Source organism: Castanea sativa, chromosome 2, assembly GCF_040712315.1.
Source record: "Castanea sativa cultivar Marrone di Chiusa Pesio chromosome 2, ASM4071231v1".
In the NCBI taxonomy this organism is placed as follows: domain Eukaryota; kingdom Viridiplantae; phylum Streptophyta; class Magnoliopsida; order Fagales; family Fagaceae; genus Castanea; species Castanea sativa.
The window spans coordinates 24,308,015-24,322,723 of record NC_134014.1 but is presented as its reverse complement, the minus strand read 5'-3'; the positions used below and the strand labels follow the sequence as shown (position 1 = coordinate 24,322,723).

At 34.1% G+C, this 14,709-nt stretch overlaps 1 protein-coding gene across 1 annotated transcript; it reads left to right on the top strand.

The window, feature by feature from the left end:
- The first annotated feature begins 3,729 nt into the window (after positions 1-3,729).
- LOC142623678 (dihydroxy-acid dehydratase, chloroplastic-like) lies at positions 3,730-14,709 on the top strand. The gene is made up of 14 exons (XM_075797121.1): positions 3,730-4,347; positions 5,168-5,239; positions 5,881-5,928; positions 7,245-7,399; positions 7,487-7,681; positions 7,763-7,874; positions 8,033-8,102; positions 8,215-8,273; positions 8,392-8,515; positions 8,626-8,696; positions 13,254-13,355; positions 13,914-13,994; positions 14,138-14,296; positions 14,384-14,709. Exons 1-14 carry the CDS (start codon positions 3,811-3,813, stop codon positions 14,432-14,434), a joined length of 1,836 nt encoding a protein of 611 aa, XP_075653236.1. The 5' UTR covers positions 3,730-3,810; the 3' UTR covers positions 14,435-14,709.

The following is a 14,709-nucleotide window of genomic DNA, read 5'->3' as shown; positions in this document are numbered from 1 at the left end:
CATCTTTCGTTTTATTAATTATTTTATAAATTGTTAGGATATATTTCCATGAATCAAGGGATAAGATTTAATTATAATTTAATTTAGCTAAAACTTTATCATCTAAGTTTCAGAAATTTAAATCCTACTCCAACTAAAAATCTATTATCAAAATTTTATGACTTATATATATATATATATATATATATATATATATATATATATATATATATATATATATATATATATATATATGAGTTGGGTTCAAGTTACACCTGGTGTAACTCTAAGCAATATTACACCACTCAACAACTTGTTATTGAATTAATATTTTAAAAATCGAACCGTTAAATTACATGTTTTATATATTCTTAACATGCATGTCAATTTTCATATCAATCAGATACTATTTACCATTTGATCCATAAACTCATTTTTTATGCATTATTTTAAACTACTAAAATGTGAATTTTAACAATTGATTGATGACATGACTATTAATTTTTTACCACCTTGAAATTTTGCAAGCATAAAGAATATACGAAGATAATGTAATCTAACAGTGGATTTGTTAATATTCGCATCCAATTAAAAAATATTGAGTGGTGTAACATTGTTTAGAGTTATACCAGGTGTAACTTGAATCCAGCTCTACACACACACACACACACACACACACACACACACACACACACAATATATATATATATATATATATATATATATTCACTAATGGTCTTTTCTTAGAATTCTTCTTATACCCCATGTTTTTGTTTTTGTTTTTTTCAAGTTGCAACTTACGCATATGTATTTGTATATGATAGTTTTGATTAAAGAAATTCACCTTACTTATGTCAAAGGAAGTCTTCTATAAAGATGCAAAATAAGGGACACTCATTTAAGTTATTGGTTTCTCTTAAGTAAGTTATTTATTCATTTTTTTAACTTCTCAACTTTTGAACTATTTTTTGTGTTTTAGGTTTTGGTTATTTAATGTATTTAATTTGTAAGTGTTTTGATTTTTTGTGCTAGCCTCCCAAGGCAAAGGGTGGCTAGCATAAGTGTAACATGTTACACTTATACTAGCCTCCTATTTTTGCCACCTCATCAACCTATTTCGTCGCTTGATCTGAAGCTGTGGTTGTCGAGATATCGCGCTCATAAGGAAGGTGACGCAGAGCTGATAAATTTTGTGACATTTTTTCTTGAAAAATTCATATCTTCCAATCCGAAGCAGATATCGTCAAGCCCTTTTGATGAAAATTAGCTGAGACCTTGTTCTTGAAGTTGTTCCAGTCCGCTTGTTCCAATTCTTGCCCAATCGGTACAGTTTATTGCATGAAGTCGGAAAAAAATTCCTAGTTTTTCCTGAAAAAAGTGAAGATTTTATTAGGGTTTTTGGTATTTTGGTGATATCTCATTCGTTTTAACTCTGATTTTGGCCTGTAAACTATCGTTCAAAGGGAAAAGTATGTTATACGAGACTGGCCAAAATTCAATATGATCCAACAGTCGGATAAAAAAGTCAACTTTTTAACCATACTCAGTTAGGGTTTTGGTCTTAATTGCTACAAAAGTGGTTTTTTATTATTTATTTATAAATATTGTGACCTTTTGATTTTCCATCCAATCATGTTGTATTTATTTTTACCCTTGTTGTCTTCAAAATTCATGATTTTGCATATTTTTTTGATTTTTTTTTTGTCTTTGTTTTGACTCGTGAATTGGGGCTGGACAAAATATGGTATCAACAAATAACATTATTGATTTGAAACCCCTCAATAAGGGACATGATTTCTCTCCAAACTAGTTTCTCTCTAAATTTCTCACAAATCTTTATATTGGATGTGAATTTTGAAAATCTAATTGTTGGATTGTCTATTTTCTATGTTTTTAATGTACATGTCAAATTTTATTCAAATGGAATGTTATTTATTATTTGATCAATAATTTTTTTTATGTATAATTTTAGATCACAACAATTTAAAATTTAAAGATTTGTTTGATGACGTAGTCTATATATATATATAAAACCGAAATCTCTAAAACTCCCACAATTTTCCATGTCAGCACAATATTTAAATAAAATTTTCATTTTATTTAAATAAAATTATTTTTATTTAGTCCAAACTTAATAAGGAGTGAAACTCTATTTCTCTAACAAGTCCAACTTAAACTCAAACTCATCATATTTTTTTAAACAAAATTATTTTTGTTTAGTGAAATTTTATTTCTTTGACAAGCCCAACTTAAAAACTTAAACTCATCATTTTTTTAAACAAAATTATTTTTGTTTAATCCATATATATATATATACTAGCCTCATCACACGCGTTTCGCACATGAGATGAGGCTTTTTTTTTTTTTTTAGTGGTAGTAGCAAACAAAAATCTATGTTTTTAATTATATATATAATTTTTATTTTGAGAATCTAATTTATAAGTGGATAAATAGATTTGAAAATCATTAGGAAAGTGACCCTATTTTTTAGGCAATATTTTAGTGGAAGTTAGGGTTGTATTTTTACCGGATTGTCCTTTAATTTTGTCTCTACTTAAACATAAGAATGTAAGGGTATTTTAGAACAAAAACAATCCAGATTGTCCTTTAGTTTATATATATATTTAGATTTGTTTTTAGATAAACGTGGGGTGTTTAACTTATTTTTCTATTTAAAAAAAAAAACAATAAACGTATAGTTACTTTGAAGAAATGAGTTAGTGGAAGAGTGTTCCTATTTTGTAGGCAATATTTTAGTGAAAGTTAGACATGTATTTTTACCAAATTATCCTTTGGTTTTGTTTCTACTTAAACTTAGGGGTATAGGGGTATGTTGGAATAAAAAAAAATTCAGTCCAAACAGGTGTAGCCGTTTAAATAGTAGTATAGATATATATAATTGAAACCTCTGAAACTCTCACAATTTTTCACGTCAGCATAATATTTAAATAAAATTGTCATTTTATTTAAATAAAATTATTTTTATTTAGTTCAAACTTTTTTTTTAAACATATTTAGTCCAAACTTAACAAGGGGTGAAGCTCTATTTCTCTAACAAGTTTAACTTAAACTCAAACTCATCATTTTTTTAAACAAAATTATTTTTGTTTAGTGAAACTCTATCTCTTTAATAAGTCTAACTGAAAATCAAACTCATCATTTTTTAAACAAAATTATTTTTGTTTAATCCAAACTTAACAAGAAGTGAAACTCTCTCTTTCACAAGTCCAACTTAAACTCAAACTCATCATTTTTTTCAAACAAACTAATTTTTGTTTAGTTCAAACTTAACAAGGAGTGAAACTCTATCTCTCTGACAAGTCCAACTCAAACTCAAACTCATCATTTTTTTCTAAACAAAATTATTTTTGTTTAATCCAAACTTAACAAGGAGCGAAATTCTATTTCTCTAACAAATCCAATTTAAACTCAAATGTTGATAATTTTTCTTTAATATCTAAAATTTTGAGTTATTTTTTTATAGTATTTGAAATTGTCTGACAAATTTTTTGTAAGTCATTACGCGTTCGAGCAATGACTTCTTCATCAATTTGTAACACAAATTGAAATTATACAAAAGTAAATCATGCAATAATGTAGTTTTTTAATTAATTTAAAATTTTATAAAATTATTTTAATCTACCTCACATGAGCTCCCATGCATAGTACGAATTAGCGACTAGTTATAAAAAAAAAAAAAAAATATATATATAAAAGAGGGGTTTTTCCAACAAAGTCCACATATTTCAAACGTGAAAAGTTAAGAAAGGCACGCACTAATAATAGTAATCCCCCACCACCACCGCCACCACTCCACCACTACGTCCAATAATGCAAGCCACGCTCGTAAACCCAATCCCACGCGCCACCCTAAGCGCAACCACGAAACATGTCCCCCACCACCCAAATACACAGCGCACCACCTTCTTCTCCATCCGGTCATCCCTCTCCTCGGTTGATGAATCGTCAACCTCATCAACACCAACCCAAAAGAAACTAAATAAGTACAGCTCTCGCATCACTGAGCCCAAGTCCCAAGGCGGGTCCCAGGCTATGCTCCTCGGCGTAGGTCTCTCGGAGGAAGAGCTGTCGAAGCCCCAGGTGGGAGTATCGTCGGTTTGGTACGAGGGCAACCCTTGCAACATGCACCTCCTCAGACTCTCCGAGGCTGTGAAAGAAGGGGTACTTGAGGCTGGCATGGTGGGCTTCAGGTTCAACACTATTGGGGTCAGTGATGCTATCTCTATGGGGACTCCAGGCATGTCTTATAGCCTGCAGTCTAGAGACCTTATTGCTGACAGCATCGAGACTGTCATGAGTGCCCAGTGGTACGATGCCAATATCGCTATTCCTGGTTGTGACAAGAATGTGAGTCTCTCTCTGTCTCTCTTTTATTCGTTAATGGTTTTTTTTTTTTCCTATTTTGATTGGTTTTTTGCGATATTCTATAGATGTTTTTTACTCTTGAGTTTTCACGTTCAAAAATAAAGGCTTTGTGTTTCATTTCTAACTCTTTATTGAGAGTATGGTCAACAACTTCAACAGAAAAAGAAAAGAAAAGAAGAAGTAATGTTTGGTTGCTTAAATATATGTTTGAGCTTCTCTTTTGATATTAAAGTACCATATGTTCCTATCAAAAAAAAAAAAAAAAAAAGAAGAAGAAGAAAGTACCATATGTTAAAAAAAAAAAAGAGTTTTGTTTCATTTCTCACCCACATACCCTTGCTTCACAATTTGTTAAGGACAAGCAGCATATTGTTATCAGAACAACATCACTTTCAGTGGGATCATCACTAACATCACAATCTGCCACGTGAGCAATGAGTGAAAAATGTTGTGGAATTTGTTGTTCCATTATACTTATTATTTTGGAAAAACAAATTTTCCATTTGAAATGGGTCCATTCTATAACTCAGATTATCTCAGGCTGTATTGAGCGATATGCCATTTAGAATTTTAAGTAATGTGACAGTTTGTACACTATCCACGGTGAACTAAACTCTCTCCATCTTTCCCCCTGGCCCCAGCTATACTACTAGTCTGTGATAGTTACGCTCTGTTGCTTCTGATTTAGTTTCTTTCTTAATTTCTTTTTTAGTAGAATTGGCATGAGGTAAATCGGCTATTTTCTTCTGCAATTGTACAATTATGTGAGTCTTATGCTTCTTCTTCTTTTTTTTTTTGGCAGATGCCAGGTACAATAATGGCAATGGGTCGGCTTAATAGACCAAGTATCATGGTTTATGGTGGAGCTATCAAGGTTCAGACTTTGACTACTTAACAAGATTTGCTTTTAAAAATTAGGTTTTTAATCTGTAATCTTAATTAATAAAGACTTGATGTTCACCATCTGTAAATATAAATCTTACAGAAAATTTATTTGTGAAGTTTTTCCAAAGTTACTATCAAATTTCAGTTCTTGTTCTTTCGGAATTAGTGACACTAGAGTTATCTTATATATAAGCTGGAATAGGAGTGTGTATGTCTATGAGGTGTTAGAGCAAATGGTGAGGTATCCACCAGTTGGATCAACTAGAAGCATTAATTATCTTTGAACTACAACGGGAACTCTTTATTACTTGTCCCCAAAATAAATAATTTCTTCGGACTTTGAAAGGAACTCTACAAATTAAGAAAAAAAAAAGATAAATGATTTATTGGAATTGTGCCAGATATATTTGTTTCTGCATTACTCTATTAATGATTGAGAAATAATGATCATCTATCATATGCTTAATCACATAATTTTTAAAGTTTTTTGTAAAAATCTGACTTCTTTCTTTTTCTTTTTCTTTTTTTGAATTCCCGTATTCAAATTGTAGCTGGTTAGAGAGTAGAAGATTTTGTTTAAGTTGCTAAGAAAGTATCTTCTTTTGATTTATTTTTTTTCCCCTTTTGCAGCCTGGTCATTTTCAAGGCCATACTTATGATATTGTATCTGCCTTTCAGGTATGCGCACTAATTTACTGTTATTTATTTTCTTTTTTCTACCTTTTGTGAAACCTTTAGCACCTATAAAAAGAACCAACGGAGAGTTTTGACATTGCCACTTTAGTCCAATAGATATATGGAATGCTTTATTCTTTTGTCATTCTGGTATTTTGAAACATAAAAGTAAAACTTTTGGGGCTGAATAATCTGGGTTTTATAATTTTGGCCGTTTTCAGTGACAGGCACAGGCTTGACCTTTTATGGGTGCTCTGGTGTAATCTGATGTTTATCAATTGTCAATCCAGCTTAGTGCAAATAAGCTTGTAACACTACACCTCAGTATAGGAAATGCTACTTCAGTGAGACATTTCTAATAGATTCTGTGAGTCACAATCCTGTTTGGACTACTCGTTGAGTGAGTTGGAGAAAGGCACCAAAGTGTACTAGTGCAATTTTTGTTTTGTTCTGCAGATAAGGCATTGATCCTTTAAACACTACTACTAAATTGTGTTGTAAGAACTTATTTAACAGCCAAAGCTAATAGCAGATATTTAGGCTATGCTGATGAATATAATAGGAAGAAATAGACATGGAAAACAAGGTTGGGCATATAGCTTGATGTGTCTCTCCCACATTACCTTTGAACTTTCATTGCATTGAAGATATGCGTGTGACTTCTTGTGTGATAAGCTATATGGAAACTTGGGCTCAAAAATGTTAAAAAATGAATTAAAAAAAACACAAATAATGAGTAAAGTTTATGGAAATTGCTTTCTGTTGCATTTACACTTCGTAAGCTATGCTTTTACAGTTTTACCACACATGGGTCATGGAATAGTTGAAAGGAGATATAATTTTTTGTTCCAGTAAAGGGAATTGTTGGAATTTTCTTTTTCGTCATAACTTTTAGGTATAAACTTGACTGAAAATCTTATAAGAGATACAAATCACCAATTGTTATTGCATGGGGAGGGAGGGATTGTAACTTATGTAACCGTGGTTGATTTACATGTAGCAGTGCTTAGAAAGGTGCCTTACATGTATGTCATATGCCGCTGCATTACTTTTGCATCTATGAAAAACTACGACTTACTAACTGATGGATCTTCCTTAATTAATTTTACACATTATTTGAATATCTTGATCAGATATTGAGGTCATATTTAATTAATTTCTTAAGTACCTACTTCCATTTTTATTATGTGATTGTATGAAGATATATAGCTGTTGCCTACGGAAAAAATAAAAATAATCTGTGATATGTAAATGCTGTAATTCATTCTTTTGTTATCCTGATACTGTAATTAGTTCTTTTGTCATCTTAATTACTGCAGTGTTATGGAGAATTTGTCAGTGGATCCATAAGTGAGGAGCAGAGGAAGAATGTAATCCGTAATGCATGCCCTGGGGCAGGAGCTTGTGGTGGGATGTATACAGCCAGTACTATGGCCTCTGCTATTGAAGTTATGGGGATGTCACTTCCTTACAGGTAGAAACTTGTCTCTGCCTGATCACTTGAATTGGCATCAGCTAGCAATGTAATTCCAATCCTCATAGTTCTATTTTTCCTTTAAAGCTCTTCGACACCTGCTGAAGATCCATTGAAGTTGGATGAGTGCCGTTTAGCTGGAAAATATCTTTTGGAATTATTAAAAATGGACTTGAAACCAAGAGATATTATCACTCCAAAATCCCTGCGTAATGCAATGGTTATTGTCATGGCACTAGGTGGGTCTACAAATGCTGTGTTACACTTAATTGCTATTGCAAGGTAAGGAGTCTTTGGTACCTGATTTCCAGTGCATAACATTGATTAAATCACAGAGGTAGCTAATGGGAATCTTATTGGCAGGTCTTTTGGTATGAATTTAACTCTTGATCATTTTCAGAAGGTCAGCGATGAGGTTCCATTTCTTGCAGATCTTAAGCCTAGTGGCAAATATGTCATGGAGGATTTACAAAAGGTTGGCTGTTTAATAAAATATCCTTTCTTGTGCTTTCATTTCACTACTATGAAGAAGGTTTTTTTTTTTTTTTTGGATATGAAAATTTTTATATTGTTTGCTTTAGTTTTTTTATCACCGTTTCCTCTTGATGAACCCATTAATGATTGTTTTGATAGCTTGGAGGAACGCCTGGAGTCATCCGCTACCTTTTGGAGCTTGGTTTTTTAGATGGGGATTGTATGACTGGTACATATAGTTGGATTGTTGCGTTCCTTTGAACAAGTACTTTGTTTTAGTATTGTCATAATTAACCTAAAAGTGTTTCTCTCACCCCCCCCCCCCCCCCCCCTCTCTCTAGTTACTGGGAAGACACTAGCTGAAAATGCAGCAAGCTTCCCTCCCTTAGCCACAGGGCAGGTTTGACTGCTTTTATGTTTTAATTTATGACATCTTCTATTCGCAATGTTTCTGTCACTTTTTACTGTTGATTAGACATGAAATTTAATGCAGTTCTTTCTTTCTTTTTCTCATATAGGATATAATTAGACCAGTGGAAAACCCCATAAAGAAAACAGGCCACATCCAGATATTATATGGAAATATTGCGCCAGATGGTTCTGTAGCAAAAATCACAGGAAAAGAGGGGCTATATTTCTCAGGTTTTGTTCTACTTTTGGGCTATTATGCTTGAGGTTCTATGTTATATAATTAAAATCTAAATTTTGGTGTAGTCTACTGCAAAAATATTTACCACAAAAATGTTCAACAGGCCCTGCACTTGTCTTTGAAGGAGAGGAATCAATGGTTGCAGCTATCTCAAAGGATCCTTTGAGTTTTAAGGTATGTGTTCTAGTCAACATTGTCGTATAATCAAATTTGTATGGTCACCATTTTTCAATGTTTTGTTACTAAGTTATACAGAGTTTAGAACCCAAAGTGCCAATGAGCTCTAGCTCAAATAGTGTTTCTACCCCTCACAAGAGCAAGGTGGAGGGTGACAGCATAGGTTCCAAACCCATTTGGTGTGTGTGTAACATACCAATAAAAATAATAATAGAGGAATTTCATAATGGAACCCAAAGTTGCTCGAGTGAGTGCAGAGACTTGAAAGAAAAAAACACTGTTATGCCTAATGCTTTTTGGTTCATTTATATTAAAAAAAGACTGTTGCACCTATATTGCACATTTTCAATGACATTACTTACCAAAAAATCTGGTGAATAAGTTTTGTTTCTTTGTGAAAAACAAGCATCATGGCTAAGCATTGCTCTCCCAGAATGAGAATTATCTCCTGCATTTGCTGCATATTACAAGCCTCTCACATGTGGGCCCTGCATGCTGTGAGAGTCCTGCTGCGTTAGGAACCTAGTGGTTCCTAATGGGGATGAAAAGGAATTGTAGGAGAATGTATGAGAATTGTAGAGGAATTGACTTATTTGAGGTAGTCACCCTCCATAGAGAAATATTAAGAGAGAGAGAGAGAGAGAGAGAGAGAGAGAGGAAATTAAGAAATGCACTAAGCAATCAATTGGTTTATTCTTCAATATCTAATGTTGAAATTACAATCATGTATTTAGAGGAGACTAGCTCTAATCTCATTAGGTCACGTGGCTTAAGATAATTGGCAAGTTTTTATTTTATTTTATAGGTAATGAGAATAATATTAATCAAGATAAAAAAAACGAACAAAGCAAATATAAGGTGTTCATGATGGTGAACACAAGAAAAAGCAACAAACAACAAGAAGGAAGAAAAACTTAAGGTGCAATTTTAAGAGAAGAAAGAAACTCAATGATAGAAGAACAATTCGAGGAGCCCTAATACTTAGACCAATCAAAAAGAGTCTTTTGGCATAGAGCTTGTAACTGAATTAGTGATTTCTCAGTAGCCTCAAAAGAGCGCCAATTTCTTTCCATCCAAAAAATCCACATCAAATAGCTAGGGACCAAATTCCATATGTCCGAATTAAATTTCCCCAGCCAATAGCTCCAAAAAAAACACCAAACCTTCCGCAGAGTCTGGCATGACCCATTGGATCCCTAAAACCTAAAGCATATGCACCCACAATGAGTGAGCTACAGGAAAATGGAAGAAGATATGATCCATAGATTCCTCATTACAGCAACACATACAACACCAATTCGCCAAAGAGTGGCCCCTAAGTATAAGATTATCTAAGGTAAGGATCCGCCCATGAACTGCTGTCCACAAAAGAAATTCCATCCTTTTAGGAATCTTAACTTTCCAAATACCCTTCCAAGGAAAATTATAGATAGAAGCACCCCCCCCAAATCTTATTGTAATAGAACCAAATATCAAACTAGCCATTCCCATTAAGGCACCAATAGGAACTATCACTCCTAACACCCCTAGGAATCCGAGATTGAATGAAATCAAGGAAAGAGAAGGTAGCCTTTAATTCACTAACATGAAAGTCCCAATAAAATCTCAAATTCCAAATTCTATCATTTCCACCCTTCTGATAGCATAAAACATCAGAAATGCAAGCTTCCTTGTCATTTGAACATGCATACAATTGAGGATAGAGAATTTAAGTGAGTTATCCCTAATCCACCTATCATGCCAAAAAAGAATACAAGAACCAACACCCACCACTAGGGTCACATGTTTGGAGAAACTCTCCCATCCATCATAAATACCACGCCATAGACCACACCCGTGGGCCCTTCTACATACTTTAGTATTCCACCCCCTTAATACTCTCCATATTTAGTTGCAACAGCCCTCCGCTAGAGATGGGTACCTTCTCGTCCAAACCTCTATAACCATTTCCCTAATAGGGCTTGATTAAAATGCGCTAACTTCTTGATCCCCAAACCACCCCTTTCTAACAGTGAACACACTTTTCCCAAACTACCAAAGGATATTTGAAACACTCCTTTGAAGACCCCCATAAAAATTTCTCTGGATACGCTCTAACCTATCAGCGACAGCTACAAGGATGGTAAACAAGGATAGGTAGTACATAGGAAGACTTGAAAGGGTACTCTTCAACAATACTTCAAGGCATTTTGACCAATACTTCAAGGCATTTTGACCGTCAAACACACCAACAACTCCAAAGCAATTAATCACTGTCCAAAACATTGTAGCATAACTTGAAAAGCTAGACTTAACACCAGCACTCATTGGAAATAAATCCACATTGTGTTTCAGTGTTGTCCTCCATGTCAAACAATGAATTATGGCAACAACCAATGTGAACTATAAAAGTCATTTAGCATTGTCAAGTTGTAATATTGCATAGGGCAGGTGGATTTATAGTGGTAACATTGCCACACCTTGTAAAAGTTGCATTGCATTGCATTGCCACCTTTGTTTTGCTTAAGTTGGTAATATTGTGAATATCATTATTTTTTAAGACAATTCTTGAAACTCTTCCACATGCTCTAGCCTAAGGGAACCAAGACTTCCAATATTTGCAAGATACTTTCCATTATATGAAAAAACAATGCTAGCATTGGAACCTTTGCACTTCTCACTGCTGTCACCAAGAACGTGAACATATCGTGCCCTCTGGACACCATTTGCTGATAAGAAGGCTTGGGAGTATGTGTCGGCTTCCATGAGTGTGGCCAACAGAACTTGGAGCACCAACTTGGGCTTCCAACTTGCATATATCAGCACAATTCAATCCAACCAGAACACCGAGAAATGTGCTATCAATCCCTTTGCCTTGGTAATAGGCATGTAAGAGAAAGACTTGGTCACCATAGCTAGGTCCAAGTTCAACTTCACCCCAACCTAATTTTATCACGTCCCATTTCTTGAGGAGAATAGGTTGATCCTTAAAAACTACTTTTCAGATGGAACCCATCAACAATAAGGCATGCTTATCAATGTGCTCAACTTCAAGATTGATAAACTGTGAACCAAGTGACACATTTTCATTGGCACAATTATGCAATATAGGCTTGTTGATGGAGATGCATGTGGCGTCATCAAGAAGGCCTGGGTTGGTCTCAACAAGTTTATTTTTCTCCAACTCTTCTTTGGTCTCCACCATTTTTACCCCAGCTTTCATTGCACCAAGAAGTTGAAACTCTTCTTCTGTCATATTCTCAAGATCCTCTTGTACTCTTGAAAGTTCTTCTTTCATGGCCTTTTTCGATTCAGCCAAGACCTTGACCTTTTCTAAAATAACCTTGACATCCTCTGAAACTTTGTTCACCATTTGCTATATTTCTTTCCAAAGTTTTCTTTGGTCACATCCGCTCGTTTCAAGATTGTCTACTCTGATACCACTTGTTAGGAATCTAATGGTTCCTAATGGTGATGGAAAGGAATTGTAGGGGAATGTATGAGAATCATTGGGGAATTAATTTAATTCGAGGTAGTTATCTTCCATAGAGAAATATTAAGAGAGAGAGGAAATGCACTAAGCAATCAATTGGTTTATTCTTCAATATCTAATGTTGAAATTACAATCATGTATTTGTAGGAGACTAGCTCTAATCCCATTGGCCTACTTGGCTTAATATAATTGGCTAGTTAATTCAACATGTGCTCTAAGAATTAAACCATGTGTTAAATGAGCTACATGTGCTCGATTCTTAACTAACTCATCCTTATCTCAACTAACTAACTAACTAAAGGGAATACAACAACTATTAGGAGATTACAAGGCATATGGTATAATTTGGGGTTCCTAACACGCAGTATGCAGCGGATGCAGGAGATATCCCCTCATCCCAAAGGGTGGCTTTCTCTAATATCATTTAGCCTATATAATGAATAATGCTTCATTGAATGTTGAATATGATTCTCCCAACTGATCTTTTGCATAAGAAAATTCATTAAAGTGGTAATTATGTGAAATATTCTCAAATTTTATGAATGAGATACACCTGTGAAAGGACTCTTAGGCCCAAAGGGCTAATTATTATTCATTTAATAATTTTTCTCAATTGAATCTTATTATTAAGTCTTCGGCAAATAAAGCTCTGAAATATGGATTTTGTAACAGACAAAACTTCTGTAATTTGATTTGAGGGCTGAACGTTTACCTTTCAGGCTTCTTCTCTAAGCTTAATGCTTTGGTTTTTGCCATGCAGATCAGTATAATGTCCATTGTCTGCCAAAACTCATGAAATCTGTAGCTTCAATGGTCTTATTCTTCCACGTTTAAATTCCTGATTTTTTACATTAACAAATTTCATATTCTCTGCAATTTTTTTTATGTCATAGGTATCACCCATTTGCATTCTGCAAATTTTGATAATCAGTTAATTGCACCATGTAAGTTGGCTGCATTCTGCATTTATAGCAGTATCTTTTCTGGTTTTGCTTGCATTCATGTGGTAACAAGATGTTACCATGAAACTTAGATGTTGTAATGGGATATCTGATTTCTTGTTTATGTTTGTCATGTTGCAGGGTAAGGTAGTTGTTATTAGAGGAGAGGGGCCTAAGGGGGGACCAGGCATGCCTGAAATGTTAACACCAACAAGTGCCATAATGGGAGCAGGTCTTGCGAAGGTCTAATTTTACCTTATGGACAAAATATATTTCCAAATCAGTTTATAGGAGAATCCTTTCAACTCACTATATGGAAATTCAAATGACTATATCTACACATTCTTCTGATTACATTACTTATTTAATAGTCTGCTGCCTTGTTTGACGACTTAATAGGTCATGTGATTAAAATACACATGGATGGTCATTTAAGTAGCTCCTTGTTGTGCTAAAGGAGACTCCAAACCAGTTTGGGGAAAAACTTTTTCCCGGCTTATGATTAGTGGTCTGTTTTTTTTCATAAAATGAGTAAAATCATTATCCTAAAGCCTTCCAAAAGACAACTTTTAGATATAGCATGTTCGAATTATAGTGTACTTTATCAATAGAGTGACTTTAAGGACATGAATCTACTTCAAAATTATTTTTTTTAAAAATGGTTACTTTTAGATATTACTGGTACTTTTTCTATTTAATCTATCAATATGTTCTTTTCACGGTAAATGCTCTAACTTAGTAGAGACAAAGGTTGTTTCCTGTGAATGATGTTTCTTTGGATACTGCTTTTGAATGCTACAGGATGTTGCCTTGTTGACTGATGGTAGGTTTTCAGGAGGTTCGCATGGATTTGTTGTTGGCCACATATGTCCTGAAGCACAGGTGCACTAGCTTTTTATTCATTTAGAAGGATAACAATATAAAATTTTAACGGGGTGCAGAAAATTTTTCAATCTTTAAGTATATAAAAACTACAAATTTTCTTCACAAACTACAACTAGGAATGCATTGCTAATCTTTTTCAGGAAGGGGGTCCAATTGGTTTAATTGAAAATGGAGACATCATCAGCATTGATGTTCAGAAGAGGAGCATAGATGTTGAGATAACAGATGAGGAGATGGAGCGGCGAAGAAAGACGTGGACTCTACCTGCATCTAAAGCTAACAGAGGAGTTCTTTACAAGGTATGTGGGACTCAGCCTTGACATCCAAGTTTTTTGTGTAATTTGTTGATGTATTTATTGAACAAAGACCATATTATTTCTTTCCAGTACATCAAGAACGTGCAATCGGCTTCAAGGGGATGTGTGACTGACGAGTAGTGGAGAGGACATGTATATATATAGATGGCATAAAGTGTGGCAGCAAACCCGAGTTAGTACGTTCCATTTAATCTCAATTTGGGACTCACAACTATAAAGTTATTACTCATTCTCCTTTTTCTTCCCTACATTATTTGGGGGAGGGAACTCGTGTTCTCTTTCATGAATGCCACTAAGTTACAAGACTTGATTTTATGTTCTTCTCAACTAATTAATTAGCACAAATAAAATCAATATTCAATTACTTATGTAGTTTTAATCCATGCTTTCCACTA

Bases quoted from the DNA above. Each gene is read 5' to 3' on its own strand.
- LOC142623678 (XM_075797121.1), top strand. From the start codon at position 3,811: ATGCAAGCCACGCTCGTAAACCCAATCCCACGCGCCACCCTAAGCGCA. The intron at 8,103-8,214 runs GTACATATAGTT...CCCTCTCTCTAG, and splicing joins AGATGGGGATTGTATGACTG to TTACTGGGAAGACACTAGCT. The intron at 13,356-13,913 runs GTCTAATTTTAC...TGAATGCTACAG, and splicing joins TGGGAGCAGGTCTTGCGAAG to GATGTTGCCTTGTTGACTGA.